The sequence below is a fragment of the Oncorhynchus gorbuscha genome, linkage group LG25 (assembly GCF_021184085.1).
Source record: "Oncorhynchus gorbuscha isolate QuinsamMale2020 ecotype Even-year linkage group LG25, OgorEven_v1.0, whole genome shotgun sequence".
NCBI lineage: Eukaryota > Metazoa > Chordata > Actinopteri > Salmoniformes > Salmonidae > Oncorhynchus > Oncorhynchus gorbuscha.
In genome coordinates, this window is record NC_060197.1 from 17,473,119 (window position 1) to 17,488,175 (window position 15,057).

General features: G+C 44.9%; 1 protein-coding gene across 5 annotated transcripts in view; it reads left to right on the forward strand.

Annotated features, from left to right (window-relative positions):
* Positions 1-55: 55 nt before the first annotated feature.
* The window catches only part of LOC124013743 (cadherin EGF LAG seven-pass G-type receptor 1-like), a 128,367-nt gene continuing 113,365 nt past the window's right edge, over positions 56-15,057 (forward strand). For all 5 annotated transcript variants that reach the window (XM_046328226.1, XM_046328225.1, XM_046328227.1 and 2 more), the window contains exon 1: positions 56-3,803. In XM_046328226.1, the coding sequence (XP_046184182.1) occupies positions 245-3,803 (3,559 nt within the window). In that variant the 5' untranslated portion in view covers positions 56-244. The remainder of the gene's footprint in view (positions 3,804-15,057) is intronic.

The window sequence follows — 15,057 nt, forward strand, 5'->3', positions numbered from 1 at the left end:
GAGCCGAACACAGCAGGTTTATGCTAATCAACTCTCAGAGGAGGGGAGCCGCGGAGCCATTTTGTAGTCATTTAAACTTGTCTGTGGAATAATGTGACTGCGCTCTGTGGATACTATGGATATACGTGTGTTTTCCACTTCAAAACTTCACCATGAAGGATAAAAGAAAAAGGGACAGGGATAGTTAATGTTTTTGTGGAGGTGTTTCGATGAGGTTGAATGGGATTTGTTGGAGTTTTAAACCATGGAATTACCGATGAATTTGATCTGGGTTTGTGTTCTATTCAACGTGCCCTTGCTGGGATGTTTCGAGCTACACCTTTCGGAGACGTTACAAACTGGGACCGTTTTGGCAAATTTGTCCCTGGGGCCCGGTTGGACTTACAAAATCGACAGGACTTTAACTCCTAAATACATTCAGAACTTTTTACAAGTGGAATGGCAAGAAGGAGCTCTCCGTATGTACCGAAAATTGGATTGTGTGCGCTTATTGAGGAACCCAGTGCCTGTCTATATCAGGATAGGGTCGTTGACGTCTGAGAATTTTGTTTTGACACATTTCAATACATTTGTACACGGACAGGACTGTTTTATCAAATACAAGAGAAAGAGCACAATAGGTAAGCCCGACATTCACATCAATTACTTTTCCAAACTGGAAGCAACTTCCTGCTTATCCGCGGGTAATTTGCTTGTGAATGTAACAGAACTTTTGCCTGCCTTTTCGCGAAATACCACTTTTTCTGCCTCCTGTACTACTGTAAAAGATTTGAGGGCAGTTTTTAAACATGGCAATATATTGCTGGACGACAAATACTGTTTGGGTGAAGGAGAGCTGAGCGAGGTACATTTGTATTGTACACTGCTTGCTCTGAGTGACCGGCGCGTCCGCATCTCTGTGCGCGTGAGGTTGCGGTTGGTGACAGTGGTTGAGGGAGAGACCCATGAGGAGCACACACCATCACCATCACACACCATCCAGATTGTGCCTGGCAAATGGAACCACCGAAAACGGAGAAATGTGAACACACCTCCCCAGTTTCAGCTCCCCAACTACCAGGTGTCTGTTCCCGAGAATGAACCATCAGGGACCCGTGTCATCACACTGAAGGCCACTGATCCAGATGATGGAGAGGCCGGGAGAATAGAGTATGGAATGGAGGCCCTCTTTGACAGCAGATCCAACGACTTTTTTGTAATAAACCACCAGACAGGTGCTATTACAACAGTGCAGCCTTTAGACAGGGAGGTCAAAGACACACACGTCTTCAAAGTAATGGTAACAGACAACGGCTCCCCTCGGCGCTCAGCCACGTCTTACCTCACCGTGACGGTCAGTGACACCAACGACCACGGCCCAGTGTTCGAGCAGACTGAATACCGGGTAACCATACGGGAGAATGTAGAGGTGGGCTTTGAGGTCATGACCATAAGAGCCACAGACGGGGACGCACCCTCCAACGCCAATATGGTCTATAAAATAGTCAACGGTGGCGGAGTGAACGCTGGTTTTGAGATTGACCCACGCCACGGGCTAGTGAGGATCAGAGAGCGGCCCGACAGAGAGACCATGTCCCAGTACCAGCTGATTGTGGAAGCCAACGACCAGGGGAAAGACCCTGAACCCCGGAGCGCCACGGCCACCGTCAACATCTCCGTAGAGGACGAGAACGACAACTACCCCCAGTTCAGTGAGAAACGTTACGTGGTCCAAATCCCTGAGAACGTGGCCGTCAACTCTAAAGTCACTCAAGTCGAGGCCACGGACAAAGACGAGGGAAACAACGCTAAAGTCCACTACAGCATCATCAGTGGCAACGTGAAGGGACAGTTCTACATCCACTCTCCCACTGGGGTCATCGATGTCATTAATCCCTTGGATTACGAGATGATTAGGGAGTATAATTTACGGATTAAAGCTCAGGATGGTGGCAGGCCTCCGTTTATCAACGGGACTGGGATGGTGGTGGTCCAGGTGGTTGACGTAAATGATAACGCTCCTATGTTCGTCAGCACACCGTTCCAAGCCACTGTGCTGGAGAATGTGGCCATTGGCTACTCAGTAATCCACATCCAGGCTATAGATGCTGATTCTGGGAATAATGCACGTCTAGAGTACCGTCTCACTGACACCTCCCCTGGTTTCCCATTCACCATCAACAATAGCACTGGGTGGATCACAGTCGCCGCGGAGCTCGACAGGGAAACCACAGAGTTCTATACCTTCGGCATGGAAGCGAGGGATTGTGGGATACCTGCGATGTCATCCTCGGCCAGCGTGAGCATCACGGTCCTAGATGTGAACGACAACATCCCGACCTTCACAGAGAAGGTGTATTCTCTGAAGATTAATGAGGATGCTGTGGTGGGGACCAGTGTGTTGACAGTGACAGCCATCGACAGGGATGTAAATAGCGTCGTAACCTATCAGATCTCTAGCGGCAACACCAGGAACCGTTTCGCCATCACCAGTCAGAGTGGAGGTGGGCTCATCACCTTGGCGTTACCCTTAGACTACAAACAGGAGCGCCAGTATGTCTTGACGGTGACTGCGTCAGACGGCACGCGTTATGACATGGCACAGGTGTTCATCAACGTCACGGATGCCAACACGCACCGTCCTGTGTTCCAGAGCGCCAACTACCAGGTGACGATTAGCGAGGACCGGCCCATTGGGTCCACCGTGGTCGTCATCAGTGCCACCGACGAAGACACGGGTGAAAACGCTCGCATCACGTACATCATGGAGGACAACGTCCCCCAGTTTAAGATCGACCCCGACACGGGCGCCATCACCACCCAGATGGAGATAGACTACGAGGACCAGGCATCATACACGTTAGCCATCATCGCCAGGGACAACGGCATTCCTCAGAAGTCCGATACGACCTATGTGGAGATAATAATCCTGGATGCCAACGACAACACACCTCAGTTCCTACGGGACATGTATCAGGGAACTGTATTCGAGGACGCACCCATTTACACCAGCGTGCTCCAGATATCTGCCTCCGACAGGGACTCCGGGTCCAACGGAAGGCTGAGCTACACCTTCCAGGGTGGAGATGATGGGGAGGGGGACTTCTTCATCGAGCCCTACTCTGGCATCATCAGAACAGCCAGGAAGCTAGACAGAGAGAACGTGCCTGTGTATACCCTGAAGGCCTTCGCTGTGGATAAGGGGATTCCTCCTCTCAAAGCAGCGGTGGACATCCAGGTGTCTGTGCTGGATATCAACGACAATGCGCCTGTGTTCGAGAAGGACGAACTGTTTATCTACGTAGAGGAGAACAGTCCCGTCGGTTCCGTCTTGGCTCGGATCAGCGCCACCGACCCAGATGAGGGAACCAACGCTCAGATCATGTACCAGATCGTGGAGGGGAACATCCCTGAGGTCTTCAAATTGGACATCTTCAAAGGCGACCTCACTGCCCTCATGGACCTCGACTACGAGTCTAGAACCGAGTTTGTCATTGTGGTCCAGGCCACGTCAGCTCCGCTCGTCAGCCGTGCCACTGTCCACATCCGTTTAGTCGACATCAATGACAACGACCCGGTTCTGCAAAACTTTGAGATTATCTTCAACAACTATGTGACCAACAAGTCCAATAGTTTCCCCTCAGGGATCATAGGGAAGGTGCCTGCCCATGACCCGGACGTGTCGGATAAACTCCACTACAGCTTTGAGTCAGGGAATGAGCTGAACCTACTGGTGCTGAATGCAGACACGGGGGAACTAAAGCTCAGCAGAGACCTGGATAACAACAGACCTCTAGAGGCCCCCATGACTGTCTCTGTCTCAGGTGAGAGCACCTCAAATGTATAAATGCAAATGGGAGATCCTCTTATTACCATGTCTTATTATTATGAGCTATAATTACCTGTCTTATTACCTAAAGAAAACGCCTTGTTCATAAATCATATTCTTCTGGTCTTCTAAAATTAGGCCTAGTTTCCCGCTGGCAGAGTTGAATGAGTAAGCAAAGGAATTTATTCAAGATGGATATCTCAGTGCTTATTTGTATGGTAGAATGACCGAGAGTGGAATTAAATGAAGTGAAGAAGCATTTGAAAGTAAGCTATTTTGATTTTCCGCTCTTTCCAGTCACCTGAAATCGTTTGCTGCTTGCGGAGTGGAATAAAGTGTAAGACGAATATGTGAGATATTACAACTGTGACATCTGTTACCTAACACATTTGTCATCTGGAACTGTGTGTAATTGGCTGCGTGTTCTATTGGAGCTTAGGCCCTAACAGAAGTGCTGTCTTTGTTTAGTGAAAGGTAGTTGGAAGGTGTAAAAGGATCTGGTTTTACCACTTTATACTGTTTGTGTGCTACTGTATTGTGGGGGTTGGTGGTTGCCTGGGTTCATAAAACGTGCTATTTTACCAGGTGCCCCTATTTTCTTAACCAATGTTGGGTTTTTTTCACTGCGGAACTGCAGTTTGCACATATCAACATCATGGCACGTGAGACACCTTCTTCAAAAGAACTCACCTTAGAAGTGAACAGCTTACGTTGGCCCCTTTTTCACTTAGGTTAGCAGGAATGGTTAAGTGTGATGATCAAAACTGCTGCAATGTCTGCCGCACGCATTCACTAACTGAAATAGTTCTCTGTGCTTTACATAGCCTTAGTCAGCAGTTTGTGCTGGGTGATTTTGCTGCAATTTCAGTTAAAGCGAGGAGTGCCTTGTTGCTGATTGTGTTGTATAGCCCATAGTGTAATACATGTAAGATGGGTTATCTGCATTCGTCGGTACGTCACGCAGAAATAATTTGTGTGAAAGATCTCCTCTTATTCAGCAGTAGACTTCGTTAAGATAAAGATTACGTTACTGCAAACACCCATAGCTCACACCCTCACAGAGACACTGTAGTTTGGTTATTTCAACTGTAATATAGAGCGTTGGTGTTACACAGGCCTTCGTATTGACTTGTTTCAGGCAGTAAGTGGGAGAGAGACATCCTATCCCAATGAGAGAATGCTGTCATAGTGACAGCTGTTTGTCTCTCTGTGAAGGCTTTTCTTTCAAATCGCGTCATGTTTCCCGATATGGCAAACTGCCTAGCACCTTAAGTGTCTCTCTCTCTCTCTCTCTCTCTCTCTCTCTCTCTCTCTCTCTCTCTCTCTCTCTCTCTCTCTCTCTCTCTCTCTCTCTCTCTCTCTCTCTCTCTCTCTCTCTCTCTCTCTCATTCCCTCCCTTTCTATTTACCAAGAATGAAACCTCTCTAAGCCGTTCCTTCTCAACTTCTCTCATAATTAGTTGTCTTTTTCTGTGTAACAAAAGACAGTCTGGCCAATGAGTCACTAGTGGACCTTCTAAAGGAGCACCTATTCCTTTGTGTCCTGCATTCATAGGCCCTGCTTTCGCATTCGCCTTTAACAATTGGGACTCTTGAGGTCTCCTTGACAATGCTGACCCTCGGCTGTCCCTCGAGGGGCACCCCTGCTCTCCTCCATCAGACCATCAGAATAATGCGTTTTACACACACACACACACACACACACACACACACACACACACACACACACACACACACACACACACACACACACACACACACACACACACACACACACACACACACACACACACACACACACACACACACACACACACACACACACACACACACACACACACTCTGTCCTCCCGCCCTCCACACACACATTCTAACCCCCAACCTACCTCCTCACTACTCTAGACATACCCTGATGTCAAATGTTAGGTAACCATTAACACTGGTGCTCTGACCTCTCAACCCCAGGCCCAGGGGAGAGGAAGGTCCCTCTAGGGACAACAGGAGACCAGACTGAGATGGACCTCAACAGCCTGCTACTGTTTCCCTTTAATAATGAAACACTAGCCCTTCTCTCTCTTTCTCTGTGAGGTAATGACTTGTCTGAAATTCATTCAGAGCTTTTTGGAAGATTAGGCCCAATATTAGGGCTTATGAGAAAGGAAACAAATGTTTGTTCCAAAAAAAAGTTATATTATTAGTTAAGTCTGACCTCCTTACCTCTACCATTGGCATAGTAGTGGTGACTACGGATGTGTGAAATTGAACAATGTTTTAATTAGATAGATAGATGTCTCTTTCCATTCAAATGGATGGAAATGCTCTCGAAACCTGTTTAAATTCACCAAAAGCGGTAGGAACAGGTGTTTTATTCTACCCACAGAAAGGGATTGAAATTGTTTATCTATCCCTCCTGAAAGGCCAGAGGTACTGTCAGATATCCCCCAGATAACGTAGTTTAACATTCTAGTCACAACACCACTCTGTCTCTCCCCTTAGAACAACACCGATGAGGCATGGTAGGGGCTGAGTGTTCCCACTGTAATACAATATCTCTTATCTGGCTAGCTCAACACTCAACAAGCTTTTCCCTCCGAAATGTTGCTCTCTCGTTTTATTCACCATAGTCTTGTTAAAAGAAGAGCCATTGACTTGACCATCTAATGTATCTATCTCCTCGGGCTTCTATCTAGATACCTATAAGTCTTTCTCTGGCCCAGCATACGGAGTTCTGTCTGTGTGATATAAGCTGTCTGTCTGTGTGGCCCTCCTGGCGTAATTGAGACGAGGGATGGATAGTGTTACATTACTCCTCTGTAGGCTGACTTTGTGACATTTACCTTAATGATTTGGAGTGATTGGTGTAAAAATCATCATTTTCACTTGGTCTCTCTCTCACTTTCTTCTTTTGGAGGGAAGGAGAGATGAAGGGATGGGAAGCTTGCAGTGTTCCGCTACACTCACACACTCCTTCGTTCCCTCCTAGGGGCCTTTAGCTAGCGTCTCCTATAGGACTGGTTTGGCTCTCGACCCCACTCTGTCGGGGCCACATAGTTGGGCTTTTGAACATTTCTCTTCCCTCCATGTCACTCTTTCTCCCTTCCAGTCTAATTTTCTCTCCCTCTCACGCGCTCCTTCTCTCCCTCTCTCTTTCTCTCTCCAGTCTCATTTTCTCTTCCTCTGGCACTCTCTTTCTCTCTCTTTCTCTTCCTCGTGTCTCTCTTTCTCTGAAGTTTATCTCCATAGCACCCAGACGAGGTTTACCATTTCTTGTAAGTCCTATAATCAGATTTTCTGCAGGAATCTAAGAGGTTTAATTTGATTTATATGAGGTCTCTACTGCAGCAGCATGAATAAGATGATAGATATTGATGTTTTAGTACATTAGGTGCTGAATATATCTTACAAGAGGTTTGCTAAAGGAAAGGACTAAAGTAAGGAAATGTGTGTGTGTGTGTTTGTGTGGGGAAAGAGGAGAGTGTGCCCCCCTGTCCAGTTGTGCCAGTGTGTATCCCAGCCCTGCCTGTTACAATACTACCACTGCTGCCACTGACTGCACTCAACCAGCTGCAACAGAGAGGGAGAGCGAGAGGGGGTTATTGGTGTGGTGGGCCTCCTTCCTGTGTCTGACCCCTAACTTTGATGAATGTCCTAACAATGTCCAGAGAGGCTTGAAGAGATGAGTCACTACCTATACAGGGCCTGCCCAGAGGAACATTGGCCTGGTCCCAGATCTGTTTGTGCTGTATTGCCAACTCCTATGGATAATGTGACCATAAGTTTGGCTATAGAGCACAAACCGATCTTGGACCAGGCTAGAGGATCATGCCTTTAGTTTGCATGATAGATTGGCACTAGGGGTTCGGAGATTGATGGTTTTGTTGACATTTCGTGTGATGTAAGTCGTCCTCTATTCATAGAGCAGATTTAGTTTACATGTTTATGTGCATGATGTGGTGGTATATTAGTCTTGACACTGAAAGTAACTGATATTAGCAAGTAACTCCATGGTCATTCCTAAGACATTACAACCACCTCTCTCCCCTCTCTCGTCCTTCCTTCTCTCTTATCACTTTCAATAATATATCTCTGCCTGTCTCTCGCTCTCCCTGCCTCCATCTCTCTTTTTCTCTCTCTCCTCTCTCTCGCTCTCTCATGTCCCTCCCCTCCCTCCCTCTCTCTAAGGATTGTCCTCATTGTGAGTCATCAGTCTGTTGGTTACCAGGCTCCTGGTTTAGAGGCTATATCTGTCCTTGGTGTCTATAGAAACTGTTATTAGATTACAGAAACAGTCTGGGTCTCACATACACAGCACACATGCACATTGCTCTGAAACTCGCAGCCTTTGAACAAAACACCAGGCTATGCCCTGAATGCCACAGCAGGCAAGGGAAGAAATCATGCTCCCCATAACTCACTGGGGAGGTTTTGAAGTCGGAATCAAGCTTTGGGTATTTCAATCCTTGTATTTCATTGTTAAAATATTACATTTGATTAACTCTTAACGTAACCAAACTAGTATAATGCATTCGGAAAGTATTCAGACCCCTTTTTCCACGTTTTGTTACATTGCAACCTTGTTCTAAAATTGATTAAATAATTTTTTTCCTCATCAATCTACAGACAATACCCCATAATGACAAATAAAAAACAAGTTTTTAGAATTTTTTGCAAAATATCACATTTAACATAAGTATTCAGACCCTTTAATCAGTACTTTGTTGAAGCACCTTTGGCAGCGATTACGGTCTCGAGTCTTCTTGGGTATGAAGCTACAAGCTTGGTATACTGTATTTGGGGAGTTTCTCCCATTCTTCTCTGCTGATCCTTTCAAGCTCTGTAAGGTTGGATGGGGAGCGTCGCTGCACAGATATTTTCAGGTCTCTCCAGAGATGTTCAATGAGATTCAAATCTGAAGGCACAGACTCTGGCTCGGTCACTCAAGGACATTCAGAGACTTGTCCTGAAGCCACTCCTATGTTGTCTTGGCTGTGTGCTTAGGTCGTTGTCCTGTTGGAAGGTGAACCTTCGCCCCAGTCTGAGGTCCTGAGCACTCTGGGGCAGGTTTTCATCAAGGATCTCTCTGTACTTTGCTCTGTTCATCTTTCCCTCGATCCTGACTTGTCTCCCAGTCACTGCCGCTGAAAAACATCCCCACAACATGATGCTGCCACCACCATGCTTCACCGTAGGGATGATGTCTAGGTTTCCTCCAGACATGGCATTCAGGCCAAAGAGTTCAATCTTGGTTTCATCAGACCAGAGAATCTTGATTCTCATGGTCTGAGAGTCCTTTAGATGCTTTTTGGGAAACTTCAAGCGGGCTGTCATGAGCCTTTTACTGAGGTGTGGCTTCAGTCTGGCCACTCAACCATAAAGGCCTGATTGGTGGAGTGCTGCAGAGATGGTTGTCCTTCTGGAAGGTTCTCCCATCTCCACAGAGTAACTCTGGAGTTCTGTTAGAGTGACCATCAGTTTCTTGGTTACCTCCTTGACCACGGCCCTTCTCCCCCGATTGCTCAGTTTTGCTGGGCAGCCAGGTCTAGGAAGAGTCTTGGTGGTTCCAAACTTCTTCCATTTAAGAATGATGGAGGCCACTGTGTTCTTGGGAACCTTCAATGCTGCAGAAATGTATTGGTACCCTTCCCCAGATCTATGCCTCAACGCAATCCTGTCTCGGAGTTCTAGGACAATTCCTTTGACTTCATGGCTTGATTTTTACTCTGACATGCACTGTCAATATTGGAACCGTATATAGACAGGTGTGTGCCTTTCCAAATCATGTCCAGTGAATTGAATTTACCACTGGTGGACTCCAATCATGTTGTAGAAACATCTCAAGGATGAGCAATGGAAACAGGATGCACCGGAGCTCAATTTCGAGTCTCATAGCAAAGAGTGTGAATGCTTATGTAAATAAGGCATTTCTGTTTTTTATATGTAGTAAATTAGCAGAAATGTCTACAAACTTGTTTTCACTTTGTCATTATGGGGTATTGTGTGTAGATTGATGAGATTTCTATTTATTTAATACATTTTAGAATAAGGCTGTAACATAACAAAATACTTGTTCATAACTTGCCACTTGTTGTTCTCCTATTGAAATAACTAGCTAGCCAGCTATTTAACCCTGTTGCCCAAAACTAACGTTATAAGCTAGCTTCATCTGGCGAGTACAGTTTGGCTTGACCGGACCAGGTTATGTGTTGTGAAGCTAGCCACAATAAGGATTAGCCACAATAGTTGAATTTGTGTTTCGTCTTCAAAGTAAAAGTCCCTATTTGAAAGTGATGCAGAAGGTTACAATTGGTGGAATCATGCCATATTTAGACTACATAATGTTAAACAAGGTTGGAGTGTTGGAATATGGAGCAATGAAATTGGGTATCAGTCTACTTGGTGACACCCACAGAACACAACTGTGAAGAGTTTACCTAAATATTAGCATTGTAGCTTTTATTGCGGGACTTTTGACTGTGGGAAATCATCTCCTCAGTCAGCCTATTGTGCGTATTGACATTCATATTGCACTGTACAGTCTTACCTAGTCTTACCACTACCCAATTTTTTTCCCAGTCCTCAGAGTTATCAGGTTCCAAAACATCCACGTTGTATTGTTTTTCCTCTGGAATAGTGTTCAATACAAATAGTAGGTTTATTGGTACAATTAATGTGTCTCAATTCACAGTGGTTTCAAAGTCCCGCAATAAGAGCTATGACGATAATGTTCTGTGGGTGTCACTGAGGAGACTGATACCCCATGTAATTGATCCACAATTCATAGGTAAAGCTGTACAGTGAGATAAGTATGCCCCCAATGCTATTCTAAGGTCTAATACATCAAATTACATTTTTCCTCCAGTGTGATTCCAACAGATTTTTGTCAAATTAACAAATTATTGTCTTCTGTTGAATTGATATAAGAACACTCCAACCTCGTTTAGCATGATCTATTCCATTATTCCATGATTCCGCTAGTTTTATTAATTTGCATCACTTTTATTGAGATACTTTTATTCTGAAGGTCAACCGCAAACGTCACTATTGTGACTAATCCTTATTGTGGCTAGCTTCACATAATCAAATAAGAACTGTCTTATAAAGTAGGTGTATTTTAGATGATGACACCTAGCTAGATAGTTAGCTAGTTAACTATAGCTACTGAAACTGATTGTAATTTTGTTATGTTTTTGTGAAGGACATTTGTTTGCATAGTGTTATTTGATGTGTATCTTTTTTGACACGCAAAGACCCAAACGGCGTTTCATAGTAGCCTAGCTAAGTTTGTTCAATACACTTCAACACTCTAGAAAGCAAGGGCAGAAACTGTCATGGCCCAGGATAGCTAGCCTCTGATTTTCCTGTAGCAATTCCATGACTTTAGGTTTGAGCCCACCCCAGCCTTCTCTGTTCTCCAACAACAGAAGAGACAGAGGGAGAGAGAGAAGAGAGGATTGGGAATCGTGAACATCAATTAAGCTGAAATAACTGTCTGAACTGGGTAAGCCGGCCTCTCTCCCTGTTCAATGAGCGGGAAAGGAATCTGATTCATGTTTAATCTTGCACACTCACTTGGGTGGGTGGTGTGTGTGTGTGTGTGTGTGTGTGTGTGTGTGTGTGTGTGTGTGTGTGTGTGTGTGTGTGTGTGTGTGTGTGTGTGTGTGTGTGTGTGTGTGTGTGTGTGTGTGTGTGTGTGTGTGTGTGTGTGTGTGTCAGGGGCTGGTATGTGTGCGTGTTTCTGTCATTGGTGCGTGTCGAGGTGACTGAGATTGATGGAGGCTAGACTCAGGAACGTGTATATGTGATATAAGCTTGGATCTGAAGGAGGACAGGAAAGGGGGAAGGATAGGAAAAGAGAGGAGTGTCTGAGAAAGGGCTATTCAGGGACACTATAGAAACACAGATGACCTCAATCACCTCATACAGCTAGTTTTGATTAATCGATTACATTAATTTATATCCTAATCCCCTTTGATTGGTGTACAGGCTATTAGTTATAAATATAGAAAAGGGGATTTTCTTGGCATCTTATCGTCTCTGGTATTTCAGCAATGCTCATTGGTTTCTCTGTGCGTGTCTGGCCTTTAGATGTAGCCAGCCAGAGCTAGCCGCAGGGCTGTAACAGCATTTACCAACCCTTAGGGCCCATTGGACCAGCAGAGAGGTATGCCCACTGTTTTTGTGTGTGTGTGTGTGTGTGTGTGTGTGTGTGTGTGTGTGTGTGTGTGTGTGTGTGTGTGTGTGTGTGTGTGTGTGTGTGTGTGTGTGTGTGTGTGTGTGTGTGTGTGTGTGTGTGTGTGTGTGTGTGTGTGTGTGTGTGTGTGTGTGTGGGCTTGGAGTTTGAAATGGAACTAGTACTACCTGGGGATCAGGCTCAACCACATCTCTCCTCTGTTTCCATCGCCGCAATCTGACATCTGGGTGCCTGTTTAATGGTCTTTTAAATTTTTGTGACCGGGATGCCATTCTGCTGAGAAAAGAATCCCAGAGTGTAGTTTTAAAGGGTCTCGACAGACGGTAAATTACAGGTCTAGGAGTATAGAGGATCTATAGTCTGGTCCTGTCTGGTTAGGACATCACTAACTAAAAGTATTTAGTCATCCACCAATTGTGCAAGTTCTCCCACTAAAAAAGAAGAGAGAAGCCTTATAATTTTCGTCATAGGTACATTATTATATATTATTATTATTACTTCAACTATATGACAGACAAAATGAGAAAAAAAATCCAGAAAATCACATTGTAGGATTTTTAATGAATTTATTTGCATATTATGGTGGAAAATAAGTATTTGGTCACCTACACACAAGCAAGATTTCTGGCTCTCACAGACCTCCACTCATTACCTGTATTAATGGCACCTGTTTGAACTTGTTATCAGTATAAAAGACACCTGTCCACAACCTCAAACAGTCACACTCCAAACTCCACTATGGCCAAGACCAAAGAGCTGTCAAAGGACACCACAAACATAATTGTAGACCTGCACCAGGCTGTGAAGACTGAATCTGCAATAGGTAAGCAGCTTGGTTTGAAGAAATCAACTGTGGGAGCAATTATTAGGAAATGGAAGACATACAAGACCACTGATAATCTCCCTCGAACCGGGGATCCACGCAAGAGCTCACCCCGTGGGGTCAAAATGATCACAAGAACGGTGAGCAAAAATCCCAGAACCACACGGGGGGACCTAGTGAATGACCTGCAGAGAGCTGGGACCAAAGTAACAAAGCCTACCATCAGTAACACACTATGCCGCCAGGGACTCAAACCGTGCAGTCCCAGACGTGTCCCCCTGCTTAAGCTAGTACATGTCCAGGCCCGTCTGAAGTTTGCTAGAGAGCATTTGGATGATCCAGAAGAAGATTTGGAGAATGTCATATGGTCAGATGAAACCAAAATATAACTTTTTGGTAAAAACTCAACTTGTCGTGTTTGGAGGACAAAGAATGGTGAGTTGCATCCAAAGAACACCATACCTACTGTGAAGTATGGGGGTAGAAACATCATGCTTTGGGGCTGTTTTTCTGCAAAGGGACCAGGACGACTGATCTGTGTAAAGGAAATAATTAATGGGGCCATGTATCGTGAGATTTTGAGTGAAAACCTCCTTCCATCAGCAAGGGCATTGAAGATGAAACGTGGCTGGGTCTTTCAGCATGACAATTATCCCAAACACACCGCCCGGGCAACAAAGGAGTGGCTTGTAAGAAGCATTTCAAGGTCCTGGAGGGGCCTAGCCAGTCTCCAAATCTCAACCCCATAGAACATCTTTGGAGGGAGTTGAAAGTCCGTGTTGCCCAGCAACAGCCCCAAAACATCACTGCTCTAGAGGAGATCTGCATGGAGGAATGGGCCAAAATACCAGCAACAGTGTGTGAAAACCTTGTGAAGACTTACAGAAAACGTTTGACCTCTGTCATTGCCAACAAAGGGTATATAACAAAGTATTGAGATGAACTTTTGTTATTGACCAAATACTTATTTTCCACCATAATTTGAAAATAAATTAATTCAATCCTACAATGTGATTTTCTAGATTTTCTTTCTCATTTTGTCTGTCATAGTTGAAGTGTACCTATGATGAAAATTACTCTCTCATCTTTTTAAGTGGGAGAACATGCACAATTGGTGGCTGACTAAATACTTTTTTGCCCCACTGTATACTGTGCCTTCAGAAGTATTCACACCCTTTGACTTTTTTCACATTTTGTTGTGCTGAATTAAAATGGATTAAATTGAGATTTTGTGTCACTGACCTACACACAACACCCCATAATGTCAAAGTAGAGTTACATTTTTAGAATTGTTTACAAATTAATAACATTTATTTTTTTAAAGTGGCTTTCTCAGTGAACCAATCCATTGCGGAGGCCTAGACTAAAAGCTAATTTATGCTTGATCGAAAATGTGGTCTGAGGCTCCATATGGAGGGTGTGACGCAATCGTAGAGCCTCCAAAGGCACGCAGGGGCCAAATCAAGCTCTTGCACCTTCCAAATTTTGTAACAATGCGAAGGGCTCTGTATAGCTCCGCACTGACATGATTGGTTGACGGTAGGTGGGGGCGGTACATCCTGTAGAAAACAGAAACTCACTTCCTTGACTAAAGCTCTGCACTGCTCCGCCAAGCGAAAAAAGTGTGAAATCCCTTGACAACTGCTGAAGCCATATCACCGTAATGGCTGCATGTCCAATGCAGACGTCGGATTGACCATGCGCCCATTGCACAATGCACTTCTCTCTCCAGAATGCGCTCTCTCCCGCTAATTTGTGCACATTCATTGATTCATAACTTAATTTAGTGAATTGTTTGCGTTTGATTGTTAGTGTTTATAAATAAAATGGCGCTGGAAGAAATGGCAGCAGTTTTACAGGCGCCTAATCAATTGTGCTATTGTGTGGGTTTTTTTCGCGTTATTTGTAACTTATTTTGTACATAATGTTTCTGCCACTGTATCTTATGGCAAAAAAATAGCTTCTGGATATCAGGACAGCAATCACTCACCTTGGAATAGACAAAGATTTTTTTCTTCAACAAGCAGGGCGCACAGGATACACTGCGAACACCCGATAAGGCCAACATCCCCGTTATTGGCAAGAGAAAGAGACGCAGGTACAGAGGACACAGGGCGGGGTGCCTCGTAAGGATCCGCAGAAGCCGAGTGGGAAAGCTGCCGTTACGTCAATATTACTCGCCAACATACAATCATTGGACAATAAATTATACGAGGTATGATCACAAATATCCTAC